Here is a 17,549-nt window from a genome sequence, read left to right as displayed (position 1 = left end):
TAGCAGCAGCGTAAAAGAAGGGTTGGCGGGGCACACAATGCAAATAGTCTGGGTAGCCATTTGATTACCTCTTCAGGAGTGTTATGGCTTGGGGGTAAAAACTGTTAAGAAGCCTTTTTGTCCTAGACTTGGCACTCCGGTAGCGATTGCCATGCGGTACTAGAGAGAACAGTCTATGACTGGGGTGGCTGGGGTATTTGACAATTTGTAGGGCCTTCCTCTGACACCGCCTGGTGTAGAGGTCCTGGATGACAGGCAGCTTAGCCCCAGTGATGTACTGGGCCATACACACTACCCTCTGTAGTGCGTTTGGGTCGGAGGCCGAGCAATTGCCATACCAGGCAGTGATGCAACCAGTCAGGATGCTCTCGATGTTGCATCTGTAGAACCTTTTGAGGATATCAGGACCCATGCCAAATCTTTTTAGTTTCCTGAGGGGGAACAGGCTTTGTCGTGCCCTCTTCACGACCATCTTGGTGTGTTTGGACCATTCTACTTTGTTGGTGATGTGGACACCAAGGAACCTGAAGCTCTCAACCTGCTCCACTACAGCCCCGTCGATGGGAATGGGGGCGTGCTCAGTCCTCCTTTTCCTGTAGTCCACAATCACCTCCTTAGTCTTGGTTACGTTGAGGGATAGGTTGTTATTCTGGTACCACCCGGCCAGCTCTCTGACCTCGTCCCTATAGGCTGTCTCACCGTTGTCGGTGATCAGGCCTACCACTGTTGTGTCGTCTGCAAACTTAATGATGATGTTGGAGTCGTGCCGGGCCATGCTGTCGTGGGTGAATAGGGAGTACAGGAGGGGACTGAGCACGCACCCCTGGGGGACTCCAGTGTTGAGGATCAGCGCGGCAGATGTGTTGCTACCTACCCTCACCACCTGGGGGCGGCCCGTCAGGAAGTCCAGGATCCAGTTGCAGAGGGAGGTGTTTTGTCCCAGGATCCGTAGCTTAGTGATGAGCTTTGTGGGTGCTATGGTGTTGAACTCCGAGCTCTAGTCAATGAATAGCATTCTCGCAAAGGTGTTCCTTTTGTCCAGGTGGGAAAGGGCAGTGTGGAGTGCAATAGAGTTTGCATTATCTGTGGATCTGTTTGGGTGGTATGCAAATTGGAGTGGGTCTAGGGTTTCTGGGATAATGGTGTTGATGGGAGCCATTACCAGCCTTTCAAAGCACTTCATGGCTACGGATGTGAGTGCTACGGGTCTGTAGTCTTTTAGGCAGGTTGCCGTCTTGTTCTTGGGCACAGGGACTATGGTGGTCTGCTTGAAACATGTTGGTATTACAGACTCAATCAGGGACATGTTGAAAATGTCAGTGAAGACACCTGCCAGTTGGTCAGCACATGCCCGGAGCACACGTCCTGGTAATCCGTCAGGCCCCACAGCCTTGTGTATGTTGAACTGTTTAAAGGTCTTACTCACGTCGGCTACGGAGAGCGTGATCACACAGTCATCCGGAACAGCTGATGCTCTCATGCATGCCTCAGCGTTGCTTGCCTCGAAGCGAGTATAGAAGGGATTTAGCTCGTCTGGTAGGCTCGTGTCACTGGGCAGCTCATGGCTGTGCTTCCCTTTGTAGTCTGTAATAGTTTACAAGCCCTGCCACATAAGACGAGCATCGGAGCCGGTGTTGTATGATTCAATCTCAGCCCTGTATTGACGCTTTGCTTGTTTGATGGTTTGTCGCAGGGCATAGAGGATTTCTTGTAAGCTTCCGGGTTAGAGTCCTGCAACTTGAAAGTTGCAGCTCTACCCTTTAGCTCAGTGCGAATGTTGCCTGTAATCCATCGCTTCTGGTTGGGGTATGTACGTACAGTCACTGTGGGGACGACATCCTCGATGCACTTATTGATAAAGCCAGTGACTGATGTGTTGTACTCCTCAATGCCATCGGAAGAACCCCGGAACATGTTCCAGTCTGTGATAGCAAAACAGTCCTCTTGTTTAGCATCTGCTTCATCTGAACACTTTTTTATAGACCGAGTTGCTGGTGCTTCCTGCTTTAATTTTTGCTTGTAAGCAGGAATCAGAAGGATAGAGTTTTGGTCAGATTTACCAAATGGAGGGCGAGGGAGAGCTTTGTACACACGTCTCTGTGTGTGGATTACAAGTTAGAGTTTTTTTTCCCTCTGCTTGCACATTTAACCTGTTGATAGAAATTTGGTAGAACTGATTTAAGTTTCCCTGCATTAAAGTCTCCAGCCACTAGGAGCGCCACCTCTGGGTGAGTGGTTTTCTGTTTGCTTATTTCCTTATACAGCTGACTGAGTGCGGTCTTAGTGCCAGCATCTGTCTGTGGTGGTAAATAAACAGCCACGAAAAGTATAGCTGAAAACTCTCTAGGCAAGTAGTGTGGCCTGAAATTTATCACAATATACTCTTCTTCAGGTGAGCAAAATCTAGAGACTTCCTTAGATTTAGTGCACCAGCTGCTGTTTACAAATATGCACAGACCGCCCCCCCTCGTCTTACCGGAGTGTGCTGTTCTATGTTGCCGGTGCAGCGTATATGCCGTTAGCTGAATATCCATGTTGTCATTCAGCCATGATTCCGTGAAACAGGATATTACAGTTTTTGATGTCCCGTTGGTAGGATATTTGTGATCGTACGTTGTCTAATTTATTGTCCAATGATTGCACATTGGCGAGTAATTTTGACGGTAATAGATTTCCCACTCGCCTCCTGCGGGTCCTCACGAGGCATCCCACTGTGTGTCCTCTATTCCTGCGTCTCCTCCTCTTGCAAATAACGGGGATGTTGGCCCTGTCGGGTGTTTGGAGAATGTCCTGTGCTTCCTGCTTGTTGAAGAAAGAATCTTTGTCTAATCCGAGGTGAGTGATTGCTGTCCTGATATCCAGAAGCTCTTTTTTGCTGTAAGATACGGTTGCAGAAACATTATGTACAAAATAAGTTACAAATAACGCGAAAAAAAACACATAATAGCACAATTGGTTGGGCGCCAGTAAAACTGCTGCCATTTCTTCCAGCGCCATTTTAAGTAGCTATTACAGTGAAAGTATACCATGCTATTGTTTGAGGAGAGTGCACTTTGAACATGAAAAGTTATTAGTAAACAAATTATGCACATTTGGGCAGTCTTGAACAGAAATACAATGGTTCATTTGATCAGTCTAAAACTTTACACATACACTGATGCCATCTAGTGGCCAAAATCTAAATTGCACCTGGGCTGCAATAATATATTATGGCCTTTCTCTTGCATTTCAAAGATGATGGTACAAAAAAATACCAAAAAACGGTAGTTTTTTTCTTTGTATTATCTTTTACCAGATCTAATGTGTTATATTCTATTACATTCCTTTCACATTACCATAAACTTAAAAGTGTTTCCTTTCAAATGGTACCAAGAATATGCATATCCTTGCTTCAGGGCCTGAGCTACAGGCAGTTAGATTTGGGTATGTCATTTTAGGCAACAAAAAAAAAGGGGGCTAATCCTTAATAGAAGTAACCATGAATTCTGATCTGTATCAGAGAATTCTACAGGAGAATGTCAGGCCATCCATCTGTGAGCTGAAGCTGAAGCACAGATGCTTAATGCAGCAAGACAATGATTCAAAACACATAATCAAGTCTACATGAAAATGGTTAAAAAGCAACACATTTTAAGTTTTGTAATGACCTAGTCAAAGTCCAGACCTAATCCCACTTGAGATGTTGTATTTTTGTATTTATTATAGATCCCCATGGCAGCAGCTATTCTTCCTGGGGTCTGGCAGAATTAAGGCAGTTAATTCCATTACAATACATTCATTACAGAATTTACAACACACTAAGTGTGTGCCCGCAGGCCCATATTCCACTACCACATATCTACAATACAAAATCCATGTGTACTTGTGTGTATAGTGCACATGTTATCATGTGTGTGTATACATGTGTCTATGTTTGTGTTACTTCACAGTCCCCGCTGTTCCATAAGGTATATTTGTACCTGCTTTTTAAATCTGATTCTACTGCTTGCATCAGTTACCTAATGTGGAATAGAGTTCCATGTAGTCATGGCAAGGGGCCTAAACAGCTACCCTGGGGAATTCCTGCTTCTACCTGGATTATGTTTGAGAGGCTTCCATTAAAGGCTTCCACCCTCTGTGTTCTGTTAGACATATAACTCTTTAACCACATTATAGCAGGCGGTGTAAAGCCATAACCCATCAGTTATTCCAGCAGCAGACTATGATCGATAATGTCAAAAGCTGCGTTTAAGTCTGACAAGCCCCCACAATCATTTTATCATACATTTCTCTCAGCCAATCATCAGTCATTTGTGTAAGTGCTGTGCTTGTTGAGTGTCCTTTTCTATATGCGTGCTGAAAGTCTGTTGTCAATTTGTTTACTGTGAAATAGCATTGTATCTTGTCAAACACAATTTTTTCCAGAAGTTTGCTAAGGGTTGGTAACAGGCTGATTGGTCGGCTATTTAAGCAAGTAATGGGGGCTTTACTATTCTTGGGTAGCAGAATGACTTTAGCTTCCCTCCAGGCCTGAGGGCACACACTTTCTAGTAGGCTTAAATTGAAGATGTGGCAAATAGGAGCGGCAATATCGTCCACTATTATCCTCAGTAATTTTCCATCCAGATTGTCAGACCCCGGTGGCTTGTCATTGCTGATAGACAACAATAATGTTGTGGCAGGACTTGAAACAAGCAGTCATGCTTGAAAACTCACAAATGTCACTGAATTAAAGCAGTTCTGCATGCAAGAGTGGACCAAAATTCCTCCAGAGCGATGTGAGAGACTGACCAACGACTTTATTTATTTTATTTTATTTATCCTTTATTTAACTAGGCAAGTCAGTTAAGAATAAATTCTCATTTACAATGACGGCCTACCAAAAGGCAGAAGGCCTCCTGCGGGGACGGGGGCCTGGGATTAAAATAAATACATAAATACATATAAATATAGGACAAAACACACATCACAGCAAGAGAGACAACACTACATAAAGAGAGACCTAAGACAACAACATAGCAAGGCAGCAACACATGACAACACAGCATGGTAGCAACACAACATAACAACAACATAGTAGCAACACAACATGGTAGCAGCACAAAATATGGTACAAACATTATTGGGCACAGACAACAGCACAAAGGGCAAGAAGGTAGAAACAACAAGACATCACACAAAGCAGCCACAACTGTCAGGAAGAGTGTCTATGATTGAGTCTTTGAATGAAGAGATTGAGATAAAACTGTGCAGTTTGAGTGTTTGTTGCAGCTCGTTTCAGTTGCTAGCTACAGCGAACTGAAAAGAGGAGCGACCCAGGGATGTGGAAGCATTTGGTTGCAGTCATTGCAGCTAAAGGTGAGACAACCACTTATTAAGTGTAAGGGGGCAATTACTTTTTCACACATGGGAATTGAGTGTTGCATAAGTTTGTTAATTAAATAAATAAAACAATTATATATATTTTTTGTTATTTGTTAACTCAGGTTCCCTATATCTAATATTAGGTTTTGGTTGAAGATTTGATAACATTCAGTATAAAAAATATGGCCAAAAATAGATACAATCAGGAAGGGGGCAAATACTTTTCCACAGCACTTTAAATCTACTTTAAAATCTATGGCATGACCTGAAAATGAGCTTTAAGAATTTTGCAAAGACCAATGGGCTAATGTTGTGCACAGTCCAGGAGTGGAAAGCTCTTACAGACTTACCTAGAAAGACTCAATGCTGTAATCACTGCCAAAAGTGCTTCTACAAAGTATTGACCCATTATATGGGGTATTTATTGTGTGTAGAAAAATGAAACAATTTTGAATTCAGGCTGTAACACAACAAAGTGTGGAATAAGTCACAGGTTATGAATACTTTCTGAAGGCACTGTAACTACTCCTTTTAAGCATATGTGTATATGCCTTGGCACATACAAAGCAGACTCTGCTGTGATGCCCTGTGTGTATCCCTATGTGGGTGTTCTCTCTTGCCCTGCCATTGTAATTCAGGATTCCCTGGCTTAATTTGATTGAATAATGAATGTGAAGTGTCTGGGCCTTGGCCTGTCAGTTGGGCCTGGGTTTTTTGTTGCGTTGTTCTGAGGATAAGATGCAGGGATGTTTGTTCTGCACCAGGACCAGAGAGGCAGACAGACAAGCAGGCAGGGATACACCGATATGATCTCATCTCATCTAACAGAACTCTTCCACTGCATCAGCTGACGATCAGCTGATCCCTGGGAATTCTCCCTCCAACCCCTCTTCTCTCGGATCCTTTAACCACTGTGGCTTTAGCTTGGCAGCCTCTGTTGCTAATATCCAGAGGCAGCAGGATCCCAGTGAGGAAAGTTAGCAGGCTGGCTTATTCAATGCAAGTGATTTCAATGCAAGTGATTCTGCATCCCTGGTGTCACTGAGTCTGGCCCCAAAGGGGGGGGGGGGGGGGGGGGGGGGGGGGTATTGGATGGTATGTTTGACATCCCTCAATTTGAAAGCCTCGCTCAATGGTCTCTCGACACAGGTGATGTGTGTCTATCTGTGTTTCCCAACAGCTGTAGCTACAGTTTATGCAGGCACTGTATCTATGGGAGATGCATTAATGCAGAGCCAGCATGTGACTTTATTTATAAACTTGTGTGTTGCAGAGTGGACGCTCAGGCTCAGTTGTGTGCCTCTGCGAGAGGCAACAGTTGTTTTGGCTTTCCACTTTCCACTCCTTCGATGGGAGTGTTGTGCTCTGAGAACTCAAGGTGAAGAAAAAAGTCTGCACGTTAACAGTTCTGCTGGATTTCCTCTTTCTGTGCACAGGAAGAGGGGTGCTAACAACAGAAGGTTCACAGCCAATAGGGTGACTCTGTTACATTTGTGCAAGCTTTGTTATTGATCATGCTGATAAGAAGTGGAGTTAGTACTGAGCGCATATATTCAGTGCAAATACTGGAAATACCAGATGGCCATCCACACAGTATCATTTTGATGGATGTTTTCAAGATACGGTATGTATTTAGCCCTACATTGATGGGCAGTTTATCAAAAGCTGCCGTTGACTGTTCAGTATGTGGCTCTTGGAGTATTGATTTCTCTCCCCATCTCCTATTTGTTACGTAAGCAGCTTGGTTGATGTTGATTTTGTTTTCGGAATCGTTGCATTGATGCTGATATCTCTGTGTGTTTGTGTCTTCTAGCAGCGCATTCAGACCGGAGCTCTGGAGAGAAACATGGAGGTTTTACCAACGCGAGGCCTTCTTTAGGCTTGGGCAGGGAATTTGGAAACCGAAAGCTATATGTTTTCCTTCCTCTTCTACATTTCCTCACCGATTGCCTTGAGCAGAGCAAGGCAGTCTCCCTCGTAAGCGGCAGACAACATTTTTGGGTCGAATTGTTTCATGGGACTTATTCTCCTCGATCAAATAGGACACATCAGGCCAGGGTCACAATCCAGCTAACACCCTCTTTCCTTTATAAACTCCGGTATCAACCAATTCTTCTGCATGTTTGTGTTACCTGTGATTTTAAGAAGTGTGCCATCTCTCTGGCTGGAGCAGCAGGGAGATAGAACATCAGAAAGTATTTGCTGAATGTTTCTGGTTCTTACCTTTGAATCCAGAATCACTAAGGATATAAGCCAAGACAATAACACTGGACTGCCTAAGTTGGGTTCCACCACTTAAACTCCTGGTGCCGACGCCTATCACTGGACTGCCTTTTCCCCAGGGCACTGACTGTACACCACTCTACCTACCTCATAACGTCCAGTCATGCTCTTCAAGAGGAAGTTGTGCTTGTTTTCTCTGTTTGGTGGGATTCTCTTTGTCATGATCACCATTCAGAAGAACAACATCCTGTCTATGACTTTGATGGAGACCCATGCCACCTCCAGGACTGTGCCAGGGCCCGCTGTTAACCGAATATGGGCAACACCCAGTGCCACGGTGCCCAGTCCAGACAGGATATGTGAGTGCTCGTCCTGCATAGCGGACATGAAGGTTTCTGCGTGGTTCGCTCAGCACTATGACCCCCAGCAGCAGCCTTTCCTCACAGACAGAGACAACAACATGGACCCCCTGGCCCTGAAGTGGTGGCTGGTAAGACCATTACTATTGATGACAGGGGCCAAAGACTGTGACCATGTATGTGGCCAAATACTGTCAGTTTATTGTTAAACATGGTCCTACAGGTGTAGGACCATGTTTAAAGGTGTAGGACCATATAGCAAAAATTCTGTATATTGTAACAAAAATTACAGAAAGAAATCTCTGACACTTTCCCAAATAATATGTCTGTACATTATTAGAAGTACATCAATACAATGTAATACATTTCTACTTAGTAATAATAGTAATAATGTAGTATTACATTGTATAACTATATATCCTGTTCACTATCGTTCAATAATAAGTCATTTGAAAATAAATCAAGGTACAGTGCCTAGTGAAAGTCTACAAACCCCTTGCACAGTCGACATTTCATGCCTTAAAATGTTATCAAAGGGAAAACATGTTTTTAGAACTTTTAGCAATTATGTAATTTACATAAATGTTCACACCCTTGAGTCAATACATGTTAGAATCACCTTTGGCTGTGATTACAGCTGTGAGTCTAAGTCTAAGAGCTTTGCATACCAAGATTGTACAATATTTGCACATTATTCATGAAGTTGGTTGTTGATCATCGCTAAACAGCCATTTTCAAGCCTTTCCATAGATTTTCAAGCTGACTTATGTCAAAACTGTAGCTATGCCACTCAGGAACATTCAATGTCGTCTTGGTATTTTTATTTATTTATTTAACTAGGCAAGTCAGTTAAGAACAAATTCTTATTTTCAATGACGGCCTAGGAACAATGGGTTAACTGCCTTGTTCAGGGGCAGAACGACAGATTTGCACCTTGTCAGCTCGGGGATTTGATCGTGCAACCTTTCGGTTACTAGTCCAACACTCTAACCACTAAGCAACTCCAGTGTATAATTGACCTTGTGTTTTGGGTTATTGTCCTGCCGAAATGTGAATGTGTCTCCCAGTGTCTGTTGGAAAGCAAGCTGAACCAGGTTTCTTCTAGGATTTTGCCTGTGCTTAGCTCTATTCTGTTTATTTTTATCCTAAAAAAACTCCCTATTCCTTGCTGATAACAAGCATACCCATAACATTATGTAGCCACCACCATGTTTGAAAATATGAAGAGTGGTACTCAGTAATGTCTTGTGTTGGACTTGCCCCAACATAATGCTTTGTATTCACAATATAAAGTTAGTTTCTTTGCCACATTTTTTGCAGTTTTACTTTAGTGCTTTATTGCAAACAGGACACATGTTTTGGAATATTTCTATTCTATACAGGCGTCATTCTTTTCACTGTCATTTAGGTTAGTGTTGTGGTGTAACAATGTTATTGATCTATCCTCAGTTTTCTCCTATCACAACCATTAAACTCTGTAACAGTTTTAATGTCACCATTGGCCTCATGGTGAAACCCCTGAGCGGTTTCCTTCCTCTTGCTACTGAGTTAGATGCCTGTGTCTTTGTAGTGACTGCGTGTATTGATACACCATCCAAAGTGTAATTAATAACTTCACCATGCTCAAAGGGATATTCAATGTCTGCTTTTTAAATTATTTTTACCCATCTACCAATAGGTGCCCTTCTTTGCAAAGCATTGGAAAACCTCCCTGGTCTTTGTGTTTGAAATTCACTGCTCGATTGTGGGGTACAGATATGAGGTAGTCAATCAAAAATCATGTTAAACACTATTAATGCACACAGAGTGAGTCCATGTGACTTAGTTTGTGACTTGTTAAGCTAATGTTTACTCCTGAACTTATTTAGGCTTGCCATAAGAAAGGGGTTGAATATGTATTGGCTCAAGACATTTTAGCTTTTCATTTGTATTATTAATTTGTAAAGATGTCTAAAACATAATTACACTTTGACATTATGGGGTATTGTCTGTAAGCCAGTGACACAAAATCTCAATTTAATCCATTTTAAATTCAGGCTGTAACACAACAAAATGTGGAAAAAGTATATACTCTCTGCTCTAAGAGTTGTGCAAAGTTGGTTGGATATTATTTCAAATTATTCACAGCAGTAATAGCTGAAAATAGTGCTTCCACCAAGTACTTGAAAATGTGGAGTAGGTTGTGTAGATCTGTAGGAAAAAATCTAAAATGTAATCCCTTTTTAGATGTAGTTTTAAGGCAGCAAAATATAAAGACCATGCAAGGGGTGTGTAGACTTTCACTAGGCACTGTATATGGATCTGTAATGTGTGTATTCACAGATATACTCGCCAATTATCATTTTATTCATGAGGAATTTAGGGCTCTATTTAATCTTTATTGCTGAAGCGTTAGTAATTCAATGGCAACTTCCAATCGAGTCGACATATGCAGCATTTACCGTGAATGCAGTCTCCGCTAATGCTGAATTTTAAATTTCAATCACACTGTAATGCTGAACTTCCGTGATTTGGATTGAATGGAGCCCTAAGTGGTCCTACTCTTGTCTCTAAAGCACACTGCAAAAATCATAAAAGTTTGAAGTCAAATGTCATTTAAACCTACCGCGGTGTATTCCTTGCACTGTAATTGTCAGGGTGATTACTTTCCATAAGAAGTTCCCTGAAGGACAATTCGGCCTCAGTTAGCCTTTCTCCAGTCTGAGCATGTGTTTCAATACATTTTAATTTATCGTAATTAAAGGCTTTTGAGGTTTCGAAAGAAACACTGTAAGTGGGCTAAGATAAGCTTGCCAGCGTGGTACTGAAATGCAGTTGTCAGGACACACACACACACACACACACACACACACACACACACACACACACACACACACACACACACACACACACACACACACACACACACACACACACGTGTTGCCATAGTTGGTCTGCTAAGAATGCCAACATTGTTAATAAAATTGCCACAAAGAGGCTGGCTGGTTATGAAGGGGCACATTTAACACAAGGCCTCCCTCTGGAGCTGCCAAAATTAGAATCTATTTAGGCTGGTGATTTCCTGAGTACTGAATGTTAAAAGGACCCTTGTATATTGCGCTGTTTTTGTTTGTTGGTAGCCAAAGATGAGCACAGGCATTATTCCTGTGAAATATTGTTGTTCCACATCTAAAGTGAGTTTTGAACATTCCCGTCAGGCTTTGCAGCGGTCCACCGATGAGCGTACGATATACGAGGTGATCCAGAAGATGTTCCAGGTCATCGCTCCCCCCGCCAGGGATGTCCAACCCAAACAAGCTCAATGCAGGAAGTGTGCAGTGGTGGGGAACTCAGGAAACCTGCTGGGCTCTCAATATGGCTCCTTGATAGACTCCCATAACAGTGTCATAAGGTATGGCCCAGAGAAAACATGACCCAACGCAGACAACACAAACAATCAAACATTCAAAACAACCATTAACAGACATAACAACCGCAATAGAAAATCCAAAGAATCATGCTTATCACACACAACACCAACATAGTCTAAAAAGCGAGAGCAGGCATTACACAACCCCATCACTGCCATGATCCAAACAACCCACCGCTATTCACATTGGCAGGATTAGGCAATAGTGAGCCTGATGAACCGCAGTGACCAGGCTTCAGTTCCAGACACGCAACAAACCACCTGACCCAATTACCTCATCTCCTGAAACCAGAGGCATACCACATGAGCTCAATCAACACCATAATTAGTTAACTATTGGTTAAGTCAGGTGGTTGACTGACTGTCTGGAAGGAATGAATACAGTACACTACAGCACAGTAGCTGCAGGGTTACCATGGGTTACCATGTTAAATCTAATACAGTGTCTGATTGTTATCTCGCACGACATACATGACATGCCTGTGAACTGAAGCAATGTTCTCACTTTGCTGTCAAGAATGAATAAAGCCACCACATTAGGGTTCGAGGCGGACGTGGGCAACAGAACGACACACCACTTCATGTACCCTGAGAGTGCAGTGGACATTGGCCCTGGGGTCCACCTTGTCCTGCTGCCCTTCAAACTCCGCGATCTACAGTGGGTAGCCAGCGCCCTGTCGACGGGAGAAATCAAAACGTAGGTCCACTCTATGCCAATTACAAGCTTTTTATTGTCACTCCTCAACATGCAGTAGCGGTATTTGTGCAATCAACTGACTACTGCATGGTATGCGTCCGACTGACTAAAACAGATAGCATAGTTAATTGTTGACATTGTTGACCTTGATCTTGTCCTAGGGCTCTATTCAATCAGACCCGCTTAAGCCGACATCCACATAGCGGTGTCTGAACTGTCATATCCACAAAGCTGACATTGCCTTTGGCTGCACTGAGTCGCATTAAGAGAAATCCCATGCAGTCTTGTTGACAAGTTCGATCACTGGAATGTGAGATGTAATCTACACCTCGACTAGGCTGATATAAATCCTCATTATTTAGTTTAATGATTTTCTTTTTAAGTGCCATTATTTCTAAATAGACTACAGTTTCTCGTTCTGAACTTCTAACGTGAGTGGGATGGATGTGGCTTCGTGACAATGATCAAGACCAGCTGCTCACCGATTTGACAGCTCCAACATAGTCACACCTCTGCTACAGTATGTAGGTGAAGGCTATCGCCGGTTAACACTTGATCTGATTGAATCTAGGCCCTAGTCTGTTTTTTAAATTTTATTTCACCTTTATTTAACCAGGTAGGCTAGTTGAGAACAAGTTCTCATTTACAACTGCGACCTGGCCAAGATAAAGCAAAGCAGTTCGACACATACAACAACACAGAGTTACACATGGAATAAAAAAAACATACAGTCAATAATACAGTAGAAAAAGTATATATACAGTATGTGCAAATGAGGTATGAGACAGTTGTCTTTGATGTGTCCATTTTTACTGTTCCGTTTTTATTGTGACACATGTTTGTCATTGTAAATGAGAACTGGTTCTCAACTGACCCACCTGGTTAAATAAAGGTAAAATAAAATAAAACTATCTTATTGTTGTTTTTCTTTCATGTTTCTTCAGGACATACATGAGGGTGAAAGATCGAGTACAGGCTGACAAGGATAAGGTAAGTCTTGTCATTTGCTTGACAAAATGTTGACTGCGGCGCCATACAGGTTGCAAAATATTTGGAAAGAGTTTGTGATGTGCACATGGTTTATGAACTGATATGCAAAACAACACTTGATTCAAAACTTAGCGTTATTCAATTTAAATTATACAAAATTCTGAAAACACGATTTATAATGTAACATTACTATCTATCTACAGAAATGTTATGTATATCAAAATATCAAATAACTAGATTTTTGCAATGCAATTACTGTGAAAAATTAAATAAAAATGCCATTTATGTAAAATGTGTGTAGAATGTACATGTAACAGAAGAAAAAGCTGAAAAAAAACAAGTTTATTTTAAATGTTTACATTTTTTATTGTCATGTTGGATGAAAACCCTTAATTATTAATGCTTTTTGTGTGTTGCGTTACAGCTAATCACCCTCTCGTTTGCAGGTAATGGTGATGAATCCAGCATTCTTTAAGTACACCCACGACCGGTGGACAGAGCGCCATGGCAGATACCCATCCACGGGCATGCTGGCCATAATATTTGCACTGCACATCTGCGATGAGGTGAGTATCCTTTGACATCAAGAGCCTTATCTTTAGAATGAGAAGCCTGGTTGAAAGTAAACAGAATGCTAATAACACTAGTAATGCTAACGCTAAACATTTCTGTCCTTCTACAGGTGTCGGTATTTGGCTATGGAGCCGATCAACATGGGAACTGGCACCACTACTGGGAGGAAAACAAGTACGGCGGCGCATTTAGGAAAACCGGAGTCCACCATGCTGATTTTGAGACGGAGGTTATCCAAAAGCTTGACACAGAGGGCAAAATTAAGCTGCACAGGAGATGAGAATGAGCAGGGGTGGTGTGTACAGGATGAAGCCTTTAGACTGTAGTGGTCTGGTGGTCAGAGACAGTCAAATATGTGCCCTGCTCTCTGTAACTAGTGCCTATGAGCAACACAAACAACCAAAACCACAAACGGGAGTCCTCAAACCACAACAAAAACTTGAATCATGTACATTGCCTTTAGAAAGTATTCATACCCCTTGACTTATTACACATTTTGTTGTGTTACAGCCTCAGAGATCTACAGACAGTTGTGGGGTCTTAAATAGACAGATGTGTTTCTTTCTAAATCCTGAACTGGCCACAGGTTGACTTCAATCAAGTTGTACTGACATCTCAAGGATGATCAAAAGAAATTGGATGCACCTGAGCTCAATTTGGTGTGAATACTTACAGTGCCTTCGGAAAGTATTCAGACCCCTTAACTTTTTCCACATTTTGTTACCACCTTATTCAAAAATGTATTTAAAAAAAAATCCTCATCAATATACACACAATACCCCATCATGACAAAGCAAAAACAGGTTTAGACATTTTTGCAAATTTATAAAAAAATTCAAACTGACATTTTACATTTACATAAGTATTCAGACCCTTTACTCAGTATTTTGTTGAAGCACCTTTGGCAGCGATTACAGCATTGATTATTCTTGGGTATGACGCTACAAACTTGGCACACCTATATTTGCGGAGTTTCTCCCATTCTTCTCTGCAGATCCTCTCAAGCTCTGTCAGGTTGAATGGGGAGCGTTGCTGCACAGCTATTTTATGGTCTATCTAGAGATGTTCGATCGGGATCAAGTCCGGCCTCTGGCTGGACCACTTAAGGACATTTAGAGACTTGTCCTGAAGCCACTCCTGCATCTTCTTGGCTGTGTGCTTAGGGTCGTTTTCACCCCAGTCTGAGGTTCTGAGTGCTCTGGAGCATGTTTTCATCAAGGATCTCTCTGAACTTTGCTCCGTTCATCTTTACCTTGATCCTGACTACTCTCCCAGTCCCTGCCACTAAAAAACATCCCCACAGCATGCTTCCCTGTAGGAATGGTGCCAAGTTTCCTCCAGATGTGACGCTTGGCATTCAGGCCAAAGAGCTCAATCTTGGTTTCATCATACCAGAGAATCTTGTTTCTCATGGTCTGGGAGTCACTAGGTGCCTTTTGACAAATTCCAAGTGGGCTGTCATATGCCTTTTACTGAGGAGCAAGTCCAGGCTCTGGCGGGGCCACTCAAGGACATTCAGAGACTTGTCTCAAAGCCACTCTTGCATTGTCTTGGCTGCGTGCTTAGGGTCCTTGTCCTGTTGGAAGATGAACTTTTGCCCCAGTCTGAGGTCCTGGGCTCTCTGGAGCAGGTTTTCATCAAGGATCTCTCTGTACTTTGCACTGTTCATCTTTGCCTTGATCTTGACTAGTCTCCCAGTCCCTGCCACTGAAAAACATCCCCACAGCATGATGCTGCCACCACCATGCTTCACCGTAGGGATATTGCCAGGTTTCTTCCAGATGTGATGCTTGGCATTTAGGCTAAATATTTCAATCTAGGTTTCATCAGACCAGAGAATATTGTTTCTCATGGTCTGAGAGTCTTTAGGTGCCTTTTGGCAAACTCCAAGTGGGCTGTCATATGCCTTTTACTGAGGAGTGGCTTCTGTCTGGCCACTCTACCATAAAGGCCTGATTGGTGGAGTGCTGCAGAGATGGTTGTGCTTCTGGAAGGTTCTCCCATCTCCACAGAGGAACTCTAGAGCTCTGTCAGAGTGACGATCAGGTTCTTGGTCACCTCCCTGACTAAGGTCCTTCTCCCCTGATTGCTCAGTTTGGCCTGGCGGCCAGCTCTAGGAAGAGTCTCGTTAGTTTCCATCTGTTTTTTACGTTTAAGAAATGCGTTTGCGAGAGTGTAAAAACCATATCTCCGTATATTTTTCTTCTTTGTGAGGACATAAAAGGGCACTGTTTGAGTCAAATTAATTCAAGCATTTTCACTGCAATGGTGGTCACAATAAGGTTTGATTTAATAAGGAGTTTTACAGTTTAATGTCTTTGTAGAGACAGTTTTGAGCTGCCATTAGTAGTCAATCTATACCATATTATTTTACAGCTTTCATAATCAGTTTCTGTATTCCAGAGAAATTTACACATTTACAGTATGTTGCCCAGTATTAGGTTGACCTTCATTTTATCTAATAACATGCGCTTTAAACTATGAAAACTTCACTCGTGTTGTATTCCAAAGAATACAAATCTTGAGCTGTCAAATCCACAAGCGGCTCGTGGCATTATATCTAAAGAGAACATTGCCATTTTTTTGGCATGGAGTCACATGCATTCAGCCTAGGGGGGATTGCAGATAGATTGTCTGCATCATTTCCATGCGTTGTTTATAAGTTCGAACACTGGAATGTTAGATGTAATCTACACCTCGAACAGTTTATCATGATTCACCCAGCATAGTTTAACTTGATTCACCTCGCACTCTACACATACGCACACATGGATCTTGTATTGTAGAAATGTGGTAGTAGAGTATTGGCCTGAGGGAACACACTTAATGTGTTGTGAAAAGTGTTTTGAAATGTAATGTAATATTTTAAGTTATACATAACTGCCTTAATGTTGCTGGACCCCAGGGAGAGTACAAAATCCACATGTGTGTGGGGTGAATCCACACCACAGTTCAAAGTGATCTCATTATTTGTCTACTGATTTTCTAAATAAAATGCCTGAGATTATGTAAAGATAGCTATGTATGTGGTTGATTGCCGTTACATCTATTTCCGAGATGGACTCAAGGCTGGAAATGAGTGGTTTGTTATTTTTCGTAATTATAAAATGAGGATCCTTAATAAACACAAATACTAAAATACAAATGAATCATTTAAAAACAGTGTGGTACATTCTATTTAAAATATTATTACTCTTGGACCATGGTGTGACCCCAAAGACTTGGACATGGAACATACATTCATACACACATCGAAATATAGGAGTACTGAACACACTGATTTTAAATAAATCTTACCTTATAATGTGACATGAGCATACTATGTATTATTTTGAGTAGTTATCGTCCTTATTGCTCAATGCACTTTCATACTTTACATTTTAATGTCCACATTGACCATTTGTAACCCAGTGTGAAAATATACCTGAACATTTTTATTTGTAATGCATTTGTATTTGAAATCCCAAATGTATGTGTGTATCTTTAATTTTATTTTTACCATTATTTTACCAGTTATGTGAGTGAAAGAAAGTTGAATTTGTGAGTACATATGGTTGGATTTTGTTTGTGTGTGTGATTGACTATAATCAAGCTGTGGTGTTATTTTTGTTCATGTTTAATAAAAGCATAATTACCAATCAACACACCGCCTCCCTTTAATTCTGAAACATTCTTGCTCTGAAGGGTCAAACTCCTGGCCACCACCAAGTATATTTCTCCAATGAAGGCAGTAGGATCTGTGCATTATTAACTGTGTCTTAGCAACAACCATTATTTGTTTGTACCTTTCCTCTTCAGCATGATTTCCCAGCAGCAACAAAGAGTGACAACCAATAGGAAAGGGCTAGATTCAATCCGTACTGCTAAAGATCCGTGTTATAGCGCTTTTGAAATTTAAGGTAATTTCCAATTGAGCCGACATATGCAGCGTTTACCGTGAATGTGGTCTACGCGA

The 17,549-nt window shown here is 41.9% G+C and overlaps 1 protein-coding gene across 3 annotated transcripts in view; it reads left to right on the top strand.

Moving 5' to 3' along the window:
• st3gal8 (ST3 beta-galactoside alpha-2,3-sialyltransferase 8) overlaps window positions 1–17,236 on the top strand; it is a 47,283-nt gene extending 30,047 nt beyond the window's left edge. Inside the window, exons 1-7 of one of the 3 annotated variants that reach the window (XM_014165893.3) lie at window positions 6,761–6,967; window positions 7,157–8,056; window positions 11,123–11,316; window positions 11,852–12,031; window positions 12,976–13,021; window positions 13,468–13,587; window positions 13,704–17,236. In XM_014165893.3, the coding sequence (XP_014021368.1) occupies window positions 7,730–8,056; window positions 11,123–11,316; window positions 11,852–12,031; window positions 12,976–13,021; window positions 13,468–13,587; window positions 13,704–13,874 (1,038 nt within the window). In that variant the 5' untranslated portion in view covers window positions 6,761–6,967; window positions 7,157–7,729 and the 3' untranslated portion in view covers window positions 13,875–17,236. Of the gene's footprint in view, window positions 1–6,756; window positions 6,968–7,156; window positions 8,057–11,122; window positions 11,317–11,851; window positions 12,032–12,975; window positions 13,022–13,467; window positions 13,588–13,703 lie in introns of those variants that run through there. The other 2 variants (XM_014165892.3, XM_082967343.1) reach the window with 2 other exon arrangements.
• Window positions 17,237–17,549: the final 313 nt, after the last annotated feature.

Source organism: Salmo salar, chromosome 22 (assembly GCF_965601325.2).
Source record: "Salmo salar chromosome 22, fSalSal1, whole genome shotgun sequence".
NCBI lineage: Eukaryota > Metazoa > Chordata > Actinopteri > Salmoniformes > Salmonidae > Salmo > Salmo salar.
Note: the sequence above shows the minus strand (reverse complement) of the source record. Positions and strands in the feature narration are given on the sequence as shown.